We start from the raw sequence: 17,189 nt of genomic DNA on the forward strand, positions 1-17,189 counted from the left end.
TACTGCCCAGAAACAATGCAGCTGTATGAGGACAAGCGATTGCAATAGCGATCATTCGTCCTCATACTGTGGAGGTGATTGCAACATGTAAATGCAGCGCTTCACCTCCACTAAACGAGCATCCGACTGTTGGGAAGGAACACTTCCTTCCCGAGAATCTGCTGCTCCTCGGCTAAATCCACCTCAAGACTCTCATCTGTAAAGCCAGTCTTAGCATATCTTGCCCAGTGTTTTCCATTCTTCTATTCCAATGTCCTAAGAAACACCAAGATGAACAATCATTTCTTACACAATTCCTATTAGTTTCTGTTGGATTAAGCTGCCAGGAGCTACATATAAAAGGAAGTCAATCTACAGTACAAAGAAACAGATGTCCTTTAGAAAAGAAGGTAAGGACACGCACACAAAGCATGCAATTCTTTGCGTCAGTCCAAGATACGTTCTATAAGGGTCTTCAGGAAGCCTAACAGTGCAATTCAAATATATATATATATATATAAATTTTTTATTTTTAACAAATGCCATTGATTGATATGTCCAGTCCCGCTCTTCAAATAGATTTCCTCCTGACCCTATAATGATTTGTGTACCGCTGATTCTCTGGAGAAAAAAAAGCTGTCAGGAGAAGAGAAGCCGGTATTGTCACGGGTGCTCAGTGAAATTTCATCTATTCTGTAAGAGATTGAGTTGTAATAAACTGGGTTAGTGTGGCAGCTCAGAGCCTCATGATGTGATATTGCAGGACTGTCACAAAAAGGTGAGCGGTAGCACATGCACGTGCAAAAAGACCCTGCTCTAGAGGTTGCGTTGGAAGACCTGCGTCTGCCCCGATCGTGATCATCCTGCATGAGAGGTATGAGGTTGATCTGGCTTGTCCTATCTCCTATAGGAAGATAAATAGAACTCCGACTACGGGAATCCATCTTGGACTGTAGAGAGATGCTATTATGTGCTCTCCGCAGAGAAGCCCTCTCTTCTGCATCTCGTCTTTCATCTTCAGAGTTCATTGTCAAGAAGCGGAGGACAACTAAGTTGAGGAACGCTCCAATTACTGTTAGTCCCACCAGGATATACATGAAGCTAAAAGCAACGTATGGTGGTTTCTTCTGCAAAGCTTCATTTTTTTGAAGGGCCACAAAGTCTCCAAACCCTATGGTCGTAAGTGTAATAAAACAATAGTAGTAAGAGTGGAAGAAAGTCCAACCTTCAAAGTACGAGAAGGCAGCTGCGCCAATGCCCAGTGTCCCAATGCACGATAAGAAACCAACTATAACCATGTTTTCCATGGACACCTCAGTCTTCCTCATGCGGAAACATTTTTTGAGCTTCTTTAATAAGAATCTGACAAATGTGTTCATCCGTTCTCCCAGGCTTTGGAACATGACCAGGGTGAGAGGAATCCCAAGAACAGCATAGAACATACAGAAGACTTTGCCAGCATCAGTTCCTGGGGCAGCGTGACCATAACCTGGAGAAGAAAACAGAAGGGTTAACTAGATAATAGTCTAACAACATACAGACGTGGACAAAATTGTTGGTACCCTTTGGTCAATGAAAGAAAAAGTCACAATGGTCACAGAAATAACTTTAATCTGACAAAAGTAATAATAAATTAAAATTCTATAAATGTTAACCAATGAAAGTCAGACATTGTTTTTCAACCATGCTTCAACAGAATTATGTAAAAAAATAAACTCATGAAACAGGCATGGACAAAAATGATGGTACCCCTAGAAAACACAGAACATAATGTGACCAAAGGGACATGTTAATTCAAGGTGTGTCCACTAATTAGCATCACAGGTGTCTACAACCTTGTAATCAGCCATTGGGCCTATATATATGGCTCCAGGTAATCACTGTGTTGTTTGGTGATATGGTGTGTACCACACTCGACATGGACCAGAGGAAGCAAAGGAAAGAGCTGTCTCAAGAGATCAGAAAGAAAATTATAGACAAGCATGTTAAAGGTAAAGGCTATAAGACCATCTCCAAGCAACTAGATGTTCCTGTGAGTACAGTTGCACATATTATTCATAAGTTTAAGATCCATGGGACTGTAGCCAACCTCCCTGGACGTGGCCGCAGGAGGAAAATTGATGACAAATCTAAGAGACGGATAATCCGAATGGTAACAAAAGAGCCTAGAAAGACTTCTAAAGAGATTCAAGGTGAACTTCATGCTCAAGGAACATCAGTGTCAGATCGCACCATCCGTCGTTGTTTGAGCCAAAGTGGACTACATGGGAGACGACCAAGGAGGACACCATTGTTGAAAACGAATCATAAAAAAGCAAGACTGGAATATGCCAAACTACATGTTGACAAGCCACAAAGCTTCTGGGAGAATGTCCTGTGGACAGATGAGACAAAAATCGAAGTTTTTGCCAAGGCACATCAGCTGTATGTTCACAGACGAAAAAATGAAGCATATCAAGAAAAGAACACTGTCCCTACTGTGAAACATGGAGGAGGCTCTGTTATGTTCTGGGGCTGCTTTGCTGCGTCTGGCACAGGGTGTCTTGAATCTGTGCAGGGTACAATGAAATCTCAAGACTATCAAGGAATTCTAGAGAGAAATGTACTAGCCAGTGTCAGAAAGCTTGGTCTCAGTCGCAGGTCATGGGTCTTGCAACAGGACAATGACCCAAAACACACCGCTAAAAACACCCAAGAATGGCTAAGAGGAAAAAATTGGACTATTCTAAAGTGGCCTTCTATGAGCCCTGACCTCAATCCTATTGAGCATCTTTGGAAGGAGCTGAAACATGCAGTCTGGAAAAGGCACCCTTCAAACCGGACACAACTGGAGCAGTTTGCTCATGAGGAGTGGGCCAAAATACCTGCTGAGAGGTGCAGATGTCTCATTGACAGTTACAGGAAGCGTTTGATTGCAGTGATTGCCTCAAAAGGTTGCGCAACAAAATATTAAGTTAGGGGTACCATCATTTTTGTCCATGCCTGTTTCATGAGTTTATTTTTTTACATAATTCTGTTGAAGCATGGTTGAAAAACAATGTCTGACTTTCATTGGTTAACATTTATAGAATTTTAATTTATTATTACTTTTGTCAGATTAAAGTTATTTCTGTGACCATTGTGACTTTTTCTTTCATTGACCAAAGGGTACCAACAATTTTGTCCACGTCTGTAGCTCACGCGTCTCTGCCCTTCTAGGGATGCATATGCAGTGAGTGTAGGTGTTGTTGCCAAATAATATTATTGGGATTTTTCACATAAATGGGGATATGCTACAAGATCAGATTTATCTCTGATCCTGCTGTAATTTGCGGGAACTATCTCCTGTGGATTAAATACATGTACATCAAATATCTGTAACTGGTTATGGGGGTTGTCTGAGTATTTCATATTGATGACCTATCCTTAGGATAGGTCATCAGTATCTGATCGGTGGGAGGCCAACTCCCGACACCCCTATCAGCTGTTTGAAGAGCGCCGTGACATCATGGTCATTGGTCACATGGCCTATGGGCAGCTCATTCCTATCCAAATGAATGGGGCTGAGCTGCAATAACAAGCACAGTCACTATCCAATGGACAGCACAGTGGTAAGCTGTGAGGAGGCAGCTGGTCTTATCTTATACTGATGACCTATTCTGAGAGGGAAGTCATCAGCATTAAACATTCGGACAACCCTTTTATAGGCAGTTTATCCTAAGGTATGTGCACACATGGTTGTAGTGATAAATAAAAAAATTGGGGTTGTGATTCGCATCAAAATTCCACATTTTTCACACAGTTTTTTTTTTTTTATGCAGTCTTTCCTTTTATAGCACTGTCCAGTATATACAATGTCTCAAATGGGAGAAGTCTTCTTAAGGTTACTGTGACCTATAAATTTCATTTTAAAAAATGGAATGGATTCTTTCAGTTTTTTTTTTCTAAAGTCGGGAAATGTCTTCAAAGCCATTACATATGAATTCAATAAAAAATAAATACGGTGTCACTATCACAGACGCACAAAATACACTGATTACACAGAAATAGCTCCAACTTTCTGCTGGCAAGGAAGCCACTGTCTAATATGCGAACACTCAGTTCTGCACATTGATGCCGTGTGCCCCCCTCCTCCCAGACAGAATATCTGATGAGACCTTCATGCAGGAGCTCACGTTGGTGCTATTTCTGGAGCTCTAGTAGGTAGGTGTGAAACCAGTTCCGCATAGATTGATTTTATGTGATCACCATGGTGCTCTGCCTCCTCCATACCTTTTTATAGTAATAGTCTATCTCTTCAGACACCGTCTATGTATAGCAGTCAGTACATACTGAGATTGTGAGTAAGGCCTCTTTCACACTACAGTATTTTGCGTTCCGTATACGGTCCGTTTTTTGCGTTCCGTATACGGTCCGTATACGGAACCATTCATTTCAATGGTTCCGCAAAAAAACGGAATGTGTTCCGTATGCATTCCGTTTCCGTATTTCCGTTTTTCCGTTCCGTTGAAAAGATAGAACATGTCCTATATTTGGCCGAGAATCACAGTCCGTGGCTCCATTCAAGTCAATGGGGCCGCAAAAAAAACGGAACACATACGGAAATGCATCCGTATGTCTTCCGTATCCGTTCCGTTTTTTGCGGAACCATCAATTGAAAATGTTATGCCCAGCCCAATTTTTAATATGAAATTACTGTATACTGTATTTGCCATACGGAAAAACGGAACGGAACAACGGAACGGAAACGGAACCACAACGGAAGCAAAAAACGGAACAACGGATCCGTGAAAAACAGAACGCAAAACACTGAATGCAACATACTGTAGTGTGAAAGAGGCCTAAGTCTCAAAATTCATAGTAGTGGATTTATACTACTGATATCCTTCTTCTCTGCCTACCAACTAATAGCGACCCCTTTCTATTTAAAAAGAGTTATTTGCGGAACAGAACGGGTGGCCCATTATAGAAATGCCTATTCTTGTCCCCAAAACGGACAAGAACAGGACATGATCTATCATTTTTGCAGGGCCAAGGAACAGAGCAATGAATGCTGACAGCACACGGCCACATTAAAAAGAATGAGTCCGCATCTGAGTCGCAAAAAATGCGGCTCGGATGCGGAACCAAACCACGTTCGTGTGAATGTGCCCTTACACTGTCATAATGCTGTCTGTATAATACAATAGATTCCAAAACTCTCCGGGTCAGACAGCATTATAAATCAGTATAAGGCCTCCTGCACACAAACGTGTGCGCCCCGTGGCCGTGCTGCGGGCCGCAATGCGCGAACCCCGCCAGTGGGGCAGCCACAGCGGATCACGGACCCATTCACTTTAATGGGTCCGCGATCCGCCCTTTACGTAAAAAGATAGGACGTGTTCTTTTTTGCAGAACGGAAGTACCGGACGAAACCCCACGGAAGTGAATGGGTCCGCATCCGTGATGTGGAATGCCCACGAAACGGCGCCCGTGTATTGCGGATCCGCAAATGCGATCCGCAATACGACAACGGGCAGCACACATTCGTGTGCAGGAGGCCTAAGGATATATTCAGGCGACTGTACTTTTGCTCCGCATTTTTGGGGGGATTGGATGCAGACCCATTTTTTTCAACGGGGGCGCAAAAAATGCGGACAACACACCAGCAAAATGTACAGTACATTTGGAAAGTCTTTCAACCCTATCACTTTTTTTTTTTACATTTTGTTATGTTGTGGCCTTGTGCTAAAATAAAAGTTTTTCCCCATTGTTCTACACTCAGTACCCTATAATGACAAAGTGAAAACAGAATGTTCAAAATCTTTGCTAATTTGTTTAAAAGGAAAAACTTAAATCTTGCATTGACATAAGTATGCAGACCATTTACTTAGTTGAAGCACCTTTGACAGTAATTACAGCCTCCAGTCTTTTGGGGTATGATGACACAAGGTTTACACACCTGGATTTAGGAATGTTCTGCCATTTTTCTCTGCAGATACTCTAAAGTTCTGTCAGGTTGGATGGGGACAGTCAGTACAAAGCCATTTTCAGGTCTCTCCAGAGATGTTTGATTCGGTTTAAGTCAGGGCTCTGGCTGGGCCACCCAAGGCCATTCCCAGAGTTGTCCCTAAGCCATCTTTTTGTAAGGTAAACCTTCGGCCCAAGTCTAACGTCCATAGCACTCTGGATCAGGTTTTCATTAAGAATATCTCTATACTTTGCTCAGTTCAGCTTTCTGCTAAAAAACACTCCACAGCATGATGCTGCCACCACCATGCTTCACTGTAGGGATGGTATTGGGCAGTGCCAGTTTTCCCCCAAACATGATGGTTAGAACTGAGGCCAAAAAGTTCATTCTTGGTTTTAACAGACGAGAGAATCTTGTTTCTCACAGTCTGAGAGTCTGGATAGGCTTTTATGTGTCTCTTATTGAGGAGAGGCTTCTTTCTGGCCACTGTGCCATAACATCCAGATTGGTGGGGTGCTGCAGTGATGGTTGGCCTTTTGGAAGATTCACCCATCTGCACACAGGATTTAAGGAGCTCAGCCAGAGTGACCATCCTGGTTGTTCCAAACTTCATTCATTTAAGAAATAGAGCCCATTGTGCTCTTGGGAACTTTTAGTGGAGCACAAATTTGTTGTACCCTTCTCCAGATGTGGAGTTCTGAGCTCTACAGGCTTGGATTTAGCTCTGGTATGCATGGTTAGCTGTGAGACCTTATAGAGACAGGGCTTTGTCTTTGCAAATCATGTCCAATCAACCGAATTTACCACAGGTGGACTCCAAAGATGATCAAGAGAAATGGGAGGCCCCTAGAGCAAGTGTCACAGCAAAGGGTCTGAATAGTTATGTCCATGCGAAATTTTAGTTTTAACTTTTTAATAAATTTGCAAACATTTCAAAAATTTTGTTTTCACTTTCTCAGTATGAGGTATTGAGTGCAGATTCATGGGAAAAATGTGATTTTATTTTATTTTTTAAATTTTAGCACGTCAGCAAAATATGGAAATGTGAAAAAAGTGAAAGGGTCTGAAGATTATCTGAATTCACTGTATGTGCGAGGCAGCCTAAAGAGTTTGTGTCACCAGGAAATTCGCTGTTTAACCACTTCAGCCCCGCTAGCTAAAACCCCCTTCATGACCAGGCCACTTTTTACACTTCTGCACTACACTACTTTCACCGTTTATCGCTCGGTCATGCAACTTACCACCCAAATGAATTTTTACCTCCTTTTCTTCTCACTAATAGAGCTTTCATTTGGTGGTATTTCATTGCTGCTGACATTTTAACTTTTTTTGTTATTAATCAAAATGTAACAATTTTTTTGCAAAAAAATGACATTTTTCACTTTCAGCTGTAAAATTTTGCAAAAAAAACGACATCCATATATACATTTTTCGCTAAATTTATAGTTCTACATGTCTTTGATAAAAAAAAAATGTTTGGGCAAAAAAAAAAAATGGTTTGGGTAAAAGTTATAGCGTTTACAAACTATGGTACAAAAATGTGAATTTCCGCTTTTTGAAGCAGCTCTGACTTTCTGAGCACCTGTCATGTTTCCTGAGGTTCTACAATGCCCAAACAGTAGAAAACCCCCACAAATGACCCCATTTCGGAAACTCGCCATGCCCCTCACAGAATACCTTGGGGTGTCTTCTTTACAAAATGGGGTCACTTGTGGCGTAGTTATACTGCCCTGGCAATTTAGGGGCCCAAATCTTGGCAAAAGACAACTTTTCAATTTTTTTTATACAAAGTTGGCATTTGACCAAGATATTTTTCTCACCCAGCATGGGTATATGTAAAATGACACCCCAAAACACATTCCCCAACTTCTCCTGAGTACGGCGATACCAGATCTGTGACACTTTTTTGCAGCCAAGGTGGGCAAAGGGGCACATATTCCAAAGTGCACCTTTCGGATTTTGCAGGCCATTTTTTACACATTTTGATTGCAAAGTACTTCTCACACATTTGGGCCCCTAAATTGCCAGGGCAGTATAACTACGCCACAACTGACCCCATTTTGGAAAGAAGACACCCCAAGGTATTCCGTGAGGGGCATGGCGAGTTCCTAGAATTTTTTATTTTTTGTCGCAAGTTAGTGGAATATGAGACTTTGTAAGGAAAAAAGGAAAAAAAGGAAAAATCATCATTTTCCGCTAACTTGTGACAAAAAAATAAAAAATTCTAGGAACTCGCCGTGCCCCTCACGGAATACCTTGGGGTGTCTTCTTTCCAAAATGGGGTCACTTGTGGCGTAGTTATACTGCCCTGGCAATTTAGGGGCCCAAATGTGTGAGAAGTACCTTGCAATCAAAATGTGTAAAAAATGGCCTGTGAAATCCGAAAGGTGCACTTTGGAATATGTGCCCCTTTGCCCACCTTGGCTGCAAAAAAGTGTCACACATCTGGTATCGCCGTACTCAGGAGAAGTTGGGCAATGTGTTTTGGGGGGTCATTTTACATATACCCATGCTGGGTGAGAGAAATATCTTGGCAAAAGACAACTTTTCCCATTTTTTTATACAAAGTTGGCATTTGACCAAGATATTTCTCTCACCCAGCATGGGTATATGTAAAATGACACCCCAAAACACATTGCCCAACTTCTACTGAGTACGGCGATACCAGATGTGTTACACTTTTTTGCAGCCTAGATGCGCAAAGGTGCCCAAATTCCTTTTAGGAGGGCATTTTTAGACATTTGGATCCCAGACTTCTTCTCACACTTTCGGGCCCCTAAAAAACCAGGGCAGTATAAATACCCCACATGTGACCCCACTTTGGAAAGAAGACACCCCGAGGTATTCAATGAGGGGCCTGGCGAGTTCATAGATTTTTTTTTTTTTTTTTTGCATAAGTTAGCGGAAATTGATTTTTTTTTTGTTTTTTTCTCACAAAGTCTCACTTTCCGCTAACTTAGGACAAAAATTTCAATCTTTCATGGACTCAATATGCCCCTCACGGAATACCTTGGGGTGTCTTCTTTCCGAAATAGGGTCACATGTGGGGTATTTATACTGCCCTGGCTTTTTAGGGGCCCTAAAGCGTGAGAAGAAGTCTGGAATATAAATGTCTAAAAATGTTTACGCATTTGGATTCCGTGAGGGGTATGGTGAGTTCATGTGAGATTTTATTTTTTGACACAAGTTAGTGGAATATGAGACTTTGTAAGAAAAAACAAACAAAAAAAATATATATTTCCGCTAACTTGGGCCAAAAAAATGTCTGAATGGAGCCTTACAGGGGGGTTGATCAATGACAGGGGGGTGATCACCCATATAGACTCCCTGATCACCCCCCTGTCATTGATCACCCCCCTGGTAAGGCTCCATTCAGACGTCCGTATGATTTTTACGGATTCATGGATACATGGATCGGATCCATGGATACATGGATCGGATCCGCAAAACACATGCGGACGTCTGAATGGAGCCTTACAGGGGGGTGATCAATGACAGGGGGTGATCAGGGAGTGTATATGGGTGATCACCCCCTGTCATTGATCACCCCCCTGGTAAGGCTCCATTCAGACGTCTGTATGATTTTTACGGATCCATGGATACATGGATCGGATCCGCAAAACACATGCGGACGTCTGAATGGAGCCTTATAGGGGGGTGATCAATGACAGGGGGGTGATCAATAACAGGGGGTGATCAGGGAGTGTATATGGGATGATCACCCCCCTGTAAGGCTCCATTCAGACGTCTGCATGTGTTTTGCGGATCCGATCCATGTATCTATGGATCCGTAAAAATCATACGGACGTCTGAATGGAGCCTTACAGGGGGGTGATCAATGACAGGGGGTGATCAGGGAATCTATATGGGTGATCACCCGCCTGTCATTGATCACCCCCCTGTAAGGCTCCATTCAGACGTCCGTATGTGTTTTACGGATCCGATCCATGTATCTGTGGATCCGTAAAAATCATACGGACGTCTGAACGGAGACTGACAGGGGGGGTGATCAATGACAGGGGGGTGATCAATGACAGGGGGGGTGATCAGGGAGTTTATATGGGGTTATCAGGGGTTTGTAAGGGGTTAATAAGTGACGGGGGGGGGGGTGTAGTGTAGTGTGGTGTTTGGTGCGACTTTACTGACCTACCTGTGTCCTCTGGTGGTCGATCCTAACAAAAGGGACCACCAGAGGACCAGGTAGTAGGTATATTAGACGCTGTTATCAAAACAGCGTCTAATATACCTGTTAGGGGTTAAAAAAAATCCACTCGCTTACCTTCTGTTCCTGTGAGCGCGCGCGCGTTCACAGGAAATCTCGGGTATTGCGAGATGACGCGCCGATGCGTCCAGGAGGAGTAAGGCTAGGTCTACACAACGACATTTGTCGCGCGACATTTTGTTGCACCAATGTCGCGCGACAATTTTTATAATGGCAGTCTATGGTGTCGCACTGCAACATGCGACATGCTGCGACTGCGACGCGACAGCCGCAGAAAATCCATTCAAGATGGATTTTTCTGCGACTGTCGCGTCGCAGTCGCAACATGTCGCATGTTGCAGTGCGACACCATAGACTGCCATTATAAAAATTGTTGCGCGACATTAGTGCAACAAAATGTCACGCGACAACTGTTGCGCCCTATCTGTCGTGCGACTTTTTGTCGCGCGACAAATGTCGTCGTGTAGACCTAGCCTAAATCAACCACCTCCCGGGCGCATCGGCGCGTTAGGCGGTCGGGAGGTGGTTAACCAGGTACAATGCTTTCTAGAGCTAACTCTGAATGTAATGACACCTTTCACTTAAAGAAATATTAATCTATAAGAGGAGCAGTTAAATGCACTGAAGCGTGGACCCAAGCTTCTCTCTACCCCCTTACTCCTCCTGCTTCCTCTGTCAGCCTCTCCCTCTTCAGGGCTTAGATGAGGTGACTATGCAGGAACCTGTCCCTTTCAATCAAGAAGGAGGGGCTGGAAGAGGAGTCAGGGGCAGCAAGAGTGCACAGATTGGCTTGGGCCTGCCCTCAGTGCACCTAACTGCTCATTTGCATATGGATTAAAAGTACCAGAATGAAGCAACAGATCGCTAAGTGAAAGGCATGATTACATTCATATATGTAAGAAAGGCTGGGCACACCTGAGGAAATATGGTCACTACGTTTGTCGGGCATATTTATATCTGCACATTAAGGTCTAACAATATTAGAACCAAAATGGAGATTCACATTACCTTTAAGAGGCCAAACTCTCTGTTGGAATAAGCCAGAAAAGATCATGATGGTCACTGGCATACAATGTATATTGTTTTAAAAGTTATTGCCAACAGATGTGGTATCTTAAGAGAATGTAATGGGTCTCACATAAACTATCTCAAATACCGGGGTCAAGAGAGGTTATTGCTTAAAAACACTGGTTTCTCTAAACATATCAGTCTGAGGAACAATGGGTGTTATATAGCTAAGCCATGATCTAATAAGAGACATCCATAAAACACATCTGGTGTGGAATGGGTATCTTTTCGTATATATATATATATATTCCTGTGTGCATTTATTTAGCGTTTGAACTTGTTAATGATTCATATATAATAAGCAATATTAATGTATTATAACCGATTAATAATGTATCTTTTTGTATTGTATCTCACTGAGAGAATATAGAGAGCTAAGTTGTATGTTCTTAAAAGAAGGATCTATTCAGAGGAACTGATGGTATTTCAAACATCATTACTCGAATAGCTGTGACAATTAGGTGTATACAAACCATGGCAAAAGCTAGAAGTTTATGGTTCTCTTATCTGACCATAAATAAGATGGTCTGTTGACTGTCAAAATGGATCCGTGATGTCTGGGAAAGTGATCCTAAAGTGTCAGAAAGAGTACCTCCTAATTGATTTAAGTTGGGAGAGACCAAAGGTTAAGAGGTGTAATAAAGCCGGATATATATGTTAATTCTAAAAATTGCTATATGATACAACAGTGCCATCAAGTGGTAGATGGGCAGAAGGAATGCCAATTAAATGACATCATCCCCATGATTACCATACGTAACACCCACCTTATCTAATTGGAAATCCCTAATCCAAGAGGGGATGGGCATAGATAAGGATGTGGATATCTAAACCAGTTTTTGGGGAGATGAGAAAAGAAAGATCACTTGAAAAATCACTTGAGACAAAGAGGACTGGAGCCAAACATCACTTGGAACTTCTTCAGGGAGAACACTTGGGAGTTCTTCAGATTCATCAGCATCACTTCACACGTCAGAAACGTACCTCAGGACGGGATAGATCTGAATCTTGGAAAGCTGGGTCCCTTCTAAAAGCTCTTTATCCCAAAGCAAGGGGTAATGTATAATCCATTTTACTTGCAGTAATTATAAATCGCTCCAATTGGCATATAGTTGAGACCCCATTATTAGTGGGTCAATAGTGTTAACATTAATTTTACGGGAAATTTTAATGAACGTGCACATCATTAGAATTTCTGTAATATTGCTATCAGAGTGGAATCTCTGATCGGATTTTATTATCCGTAGTTAGGTCAACGGGCGTATTTATAAGATGTCTCTTACTGCCATATTCTCTGATTGAGCATAAGGGATTTTCCACAGATTCATTTCTATTGTTTTTTTTTTGTTGTTGTTACATTATAATATTTTGATTACCAGTATATTAATCGGTAATAATTTGATAAAAAGGAAAAGTAGTATTGTATTGTACTTAAGTCAGCCTGTAAACGGTGGAGCACCATCTTATGGTCAATTTTGATATATCTTTGTATTCATTTGTATGCCATTTGTACTGCTTGTATTTATAATAAATTATATTTTGTATAATTAATTGCACCCTGTTTCATTAGCTGCACAAATTAACTTTAGATCTCATCAATAAAAGAACTGGCGTTTATATGTCCGCCAATTAAATTTCCATTTTTTTTATTTTTTATTTGTCATAAAAAAAATATGAAATCATAATTTTTATAATTTCATATTTTTATATATGATAAATACCCGACATATCTGGAGGCACTGCCGAGATTGATTGAGATATTTCTATAACCAATTTGTGCAATTAGTGAAAATATTATTTAAACCTTATTGGCAAGTCAAATTGGTGTTGTTATTGATCAGAATCATGAGTGTAACAAACAGCGACCCAGGTAATGGCCAGGTTTTAGCAGATAGTCCCTCTGACCCAGACAAGATAATCTCTAAGGTTATCAATTATGTTTATTCCCGTTTGAAGATTGATAAAAATATAGATGAATGGACTAATGAGCTGCAAATGAGAGCCTTTGAAGAACGTTGTGATGTATGGAAGTTAGGTGGCATGGTTGATAGATACCTGACATATATGGAGTTGGCAAATGATAATACCAAGAGGGACCAACACCTCTTATGTGCATTGCCACCTGTTTTGTATGCATTGTTGGCAGTCAGTACTCTTTCTAAAATTAGGTATGAGTCTATAATGGGTACAAAAATATATGTATCCAAAATGGAATCAGAACTAAAATCTGCAGAAGCGAAGGTCAAAGACTTAGAGTACAACCTTAGTCTCAGCCTTGACGCATACCAAAAGGCAAAAAGTGATTTAGAGGATTTATATCTCCAATATTCCAAAATTAAACAGACAGATGAATCAGCCCGTAATATAGTCAATGCTGAAAGGGATCCATCTAACACTGTGAGATCTCCTGACCCTCCATTTCTTACTCCCCAATATCCAGACATGCCATCACATGCTTTTACAGCAGACCCCATTCAAAACACTCAGCAACCTGAAAGTGTTAGCATGATTAAACAGGAGGCATTAACCCAATTAGGTCGCGCATTCCAAACTGTAACCACCTTACTAGGTGTTGATATTATGGAAGCCCCTAGAAGTGTCTCTCCTCATACTCCCCTGGATAGACATGTTAGGGTTAGGGTTAAATCACCTGTGCGATATAAGTCTCATGAAAGTTGTGAAAGTGCATGTGAGTCTGACGGTGATGTGGGGAAGCGTGTGACTTATTCCTTGCCACAAAATCACAGGCGACCAACATATGCTGAGGTGGTTTCTAGGAAGAAAAATTCCCAAAATTTAGAAAAGGATCAGAGCTCCTCCAGCATAATTAAGTTTTTAAATAGTACAGTATCCAAATTTTCCAAGAAAGGTTCGTCTCAGATAGCCAATCACTTAGAACTGTATGAATCCACTATGGATTCTTTAAAATTATACTCTGATGCTGACCGGATTAGGTTCCTTCCATGGGCATTTGATGATAGATATCGTCATTACTTTACATCCTTTAAGGAGAGAGGAGTACAAGATTGGCCAAGTGTTTTGCATGAGGTTAAATTGGAATTCGGACCATACCGAACCACTACTGCTGCAAAACGGGACATATATAGCCTTACGTGTAGACCCAATCAGAGTCCCCGTGAATTCCTCTCTGTCCTCAAAAATGCCTATGGGTTGGCATATAGATCCCCAAATTGGGAATCTGAAGAATTCAAGCAGTTATTCTATGATGCTATGCCAACCCAGATCAAACTTAACTTAGCCAGAGATCTGGATATTGATGCTCCCTTGGATAGGTTGGTGACGGCTGCCACCACGCTGTATAATATCAGTGAGTGCCATACAACAGGTGAGAGAAGGTTTAAAAATTCCCCAGAGCAAAAGGTAGCTGAAGCTAAGGTAAACCCTAACTTGGGATTTGAAAGCCAGCCACGAAGGTTCCCTCAGTCTACAGGACCTTCTCAACAAGCCCAGCAACAACAGGTAGGACCGCCCAAGCAGACCAAACCCCAAAATAATAATGGATCAGAGGGGAATAATTCAGGTAATGGGAAGTCTAACTACCGTCCCTATTACAATAACGTTCCCCAGGGATATAGGCCCTATAACAATCGAGTTTATCAGGGTTATAGACGTTGGGATAATAGGCCCAGACAACAGAGGGAAGATAGGCAGGAATCCTTGAATTCACCCAGGAGTAGGTCACCTACCAATAACCAGGGTGCCCAACAAAGCCAAAATGTGCCCAAACCAAACAGGTTTGATCAGCTGGTAGAGCAAGTGGCCCAGCTGAGCAATATGGTAAATAAGTTGTCCCAGTTATCCCCAGAAAAACAGCCTAATCCTTTTTTAGGGGCAACTGCCGGTCCCAGCAATGTAACAGCATAAAGCAGATTGGGCCGGGTCAAAATCCAGGCCACTGTAAGGGTATTAAATTGATTGTGGTAGAATCTGATGTGATTCCTAATTCTTTATTTCCTTGCAGTACCCCTGACCCTGAAATTAGGGCCAGGGGGGAAATGTCTAATATGTCATTTGTCTTGCAGTCTAAGGATGTCAATTCAGTTGACCGGATGTCTGTTCCAGTGTATAATCACATCATCCCAGCATCTAGCCATAAGCCAGCTGTGATTTGTGATGTCACACAGCTTGTCCCAAAGGGGGGGCTAACGCTGCTCCTCCAGCTTGTCCTGGGAGACTCAGGAATGCAGAGGTCACGGAGCTGCAGAGAGGTCAACCTCTCAGACAGCAGATGGGTAAACATCCTAACTTTCTCTGTGATTTGTTGCAGGTGGATGGCCGATACTTTGTGGACATATATCTACAAAATGAACTTATCGGACCAATCAAAGGATTAATAGATACTGGATCACAAGCCACCATTTTATCTTACACCTATTTCAAACAAGTTTCAGATTTAACATCAAAGAAGCCACGATTAAGGTCATTTGAAGGCTCTTTGATAAGTGTAGGTGGAAATGCCTTACAGGTAAAAGGAACATCCTGGTTGACATTTAAGATTGGCAAGAAGACAATTAGACATCCCACATTGATTGTGGATCTTCCATATGATCGGATGATCATAGGAATCGATTTATTAAAAAGATTGAGTCCCATAGTTGATTTCATTAATGAAGCAGTATGGACTCAGGTGAAGGCACCCATTGCCTATGAATACTCTTGCAACACACAAGCACAACGCAGTTGTCATGTGATTGAAGAGAACCCTAACTCTATTGAAGTGCATTTCAGGAACAATCAAATACCGGAGGTCACAATCCTGAAGAATGGTAAGCCCGAGGAAGATATCAATGGTGCTGCTCACACCATTACCATCCAGAGGGACAAAATCAAAAAGGTAACTCTGGATGATGATATATTAACCATTTCTCTTGAAAGGGGGAATCAAGAAGTCTTGGACCTGACCAGGCACATTCAATCGATGGTACGGATTGAAAAGGTCAATGACAGTTTATTGATTCCCGTACAGGTAAACAATATAGCCCGGGTGAAATATGCCAAGTTGGATCTGAAATCCGAAGAGAGTTACATAAGCCTAGGACTTTTAAAACAGATCACCAACCCTAAAATGATTAAGAGTTCCTCTCCACAGGACCAATGGATTCATGATCTGGATGGAGATTTCCAGAGTCATAATGTTGTTGCAAGATGTGTTTTATCTATCTCCATAGGAAGTAAAACTACGGAGCACGTTTTCATCGTGATAAATGAACCACGGTATCAAATGTATATAGGTAATGACCTTCTGCACCGATTTGCCATACAGATTGACATGGTAAATAACACCTTATGGTCCAGATTGCCGGGAAACCCAGAGGGGTTCCAGGATGAAGAACAAGCCTTACGATGGGGACAACAGATGCCCTATGCCGTAAGTATCATGGTTTCTGAGGAAGTTGAAATTCCTGAAGGATGCAAACCATTTCTTCTCCCCATTAAAGTAAAGAAGGGACAAAAGCTGAAGAACGCAGACGCGTTGATCTGTTTATCCAACAGAATGCAGCAACTCGGCCTAAAGGTAAAACCTACTCCACTGATAAACATCCATCAGGATCAGTTACACATGGTAATTCATAATATGGTTCCCCATAGCATATCCCTACAAAAGGACACCGTAATTGGTTTAGCTATGGATTCGGAATACTACACATTTGGATTCCAAAATGATGTTATTGGAATAATTCCTGATGAATACCTGACAGAGGAACAAACAGTGGAACAACATTTTTCCTCAACCCCTGAGGGGTTATTTAACATACACTCGGTTTATCCTTTCAGCTCTGAAAAAGGTACATGCCACATCGAAGAGTCATCATTAGTTTTCAACCATGAGATCGATGAAAAAGAGTATGAATCATACCAGCAAGGAAAGGATAAGGTACGCTACACCCAGAATGATTTAACTAGTGAGCTTGAAGAAGCTTACGAGTTAAGTCAGCCAGAGATTTTCCCAGAATTTCAGGAGCGGGTGGA

The 17,189-nt window shown here is 41.7% G+C and overlaps 1 protein-coding gene across 1 annotated transcript in view; it reads right to left on the reverse strand.

The window, feature by feature from the left end:
* Nucleotides 1-572: 572 nt before the first annotated feature.
* Nucleotides 573-17,189, reverse strand: part of LOC122941419 (potassium channel subfamily K member 9-like) — a 73,892-nt gene continuing 57,275 nt past the window's right edge. The window contains exon 2 of the mRNA XM_044298664.1: nt 573-1,468. Within this exon, the coding sequence (XP_044154599.1) occupies nt 573-1,468 (896 nt within the window). The remainder of the gene's footprint in view (nt 1,469-17,189) is intronic.

This window comes from Bufo gargarizans, chromosome 6 (genome assembly GCF_014858855.1).
Source record: "Bufo gargarizans isolate SCDJY-AF-19 chromosome 6, ASM1485885v1, whole genome shotgun sequence".
Taxonomy (NCBI): domain Eukaryota; kingdom Metazoa; phylum Chordata; class Amphibia; order Anura; family Bufonidae; genus Bufo; species Bufo gargarizans.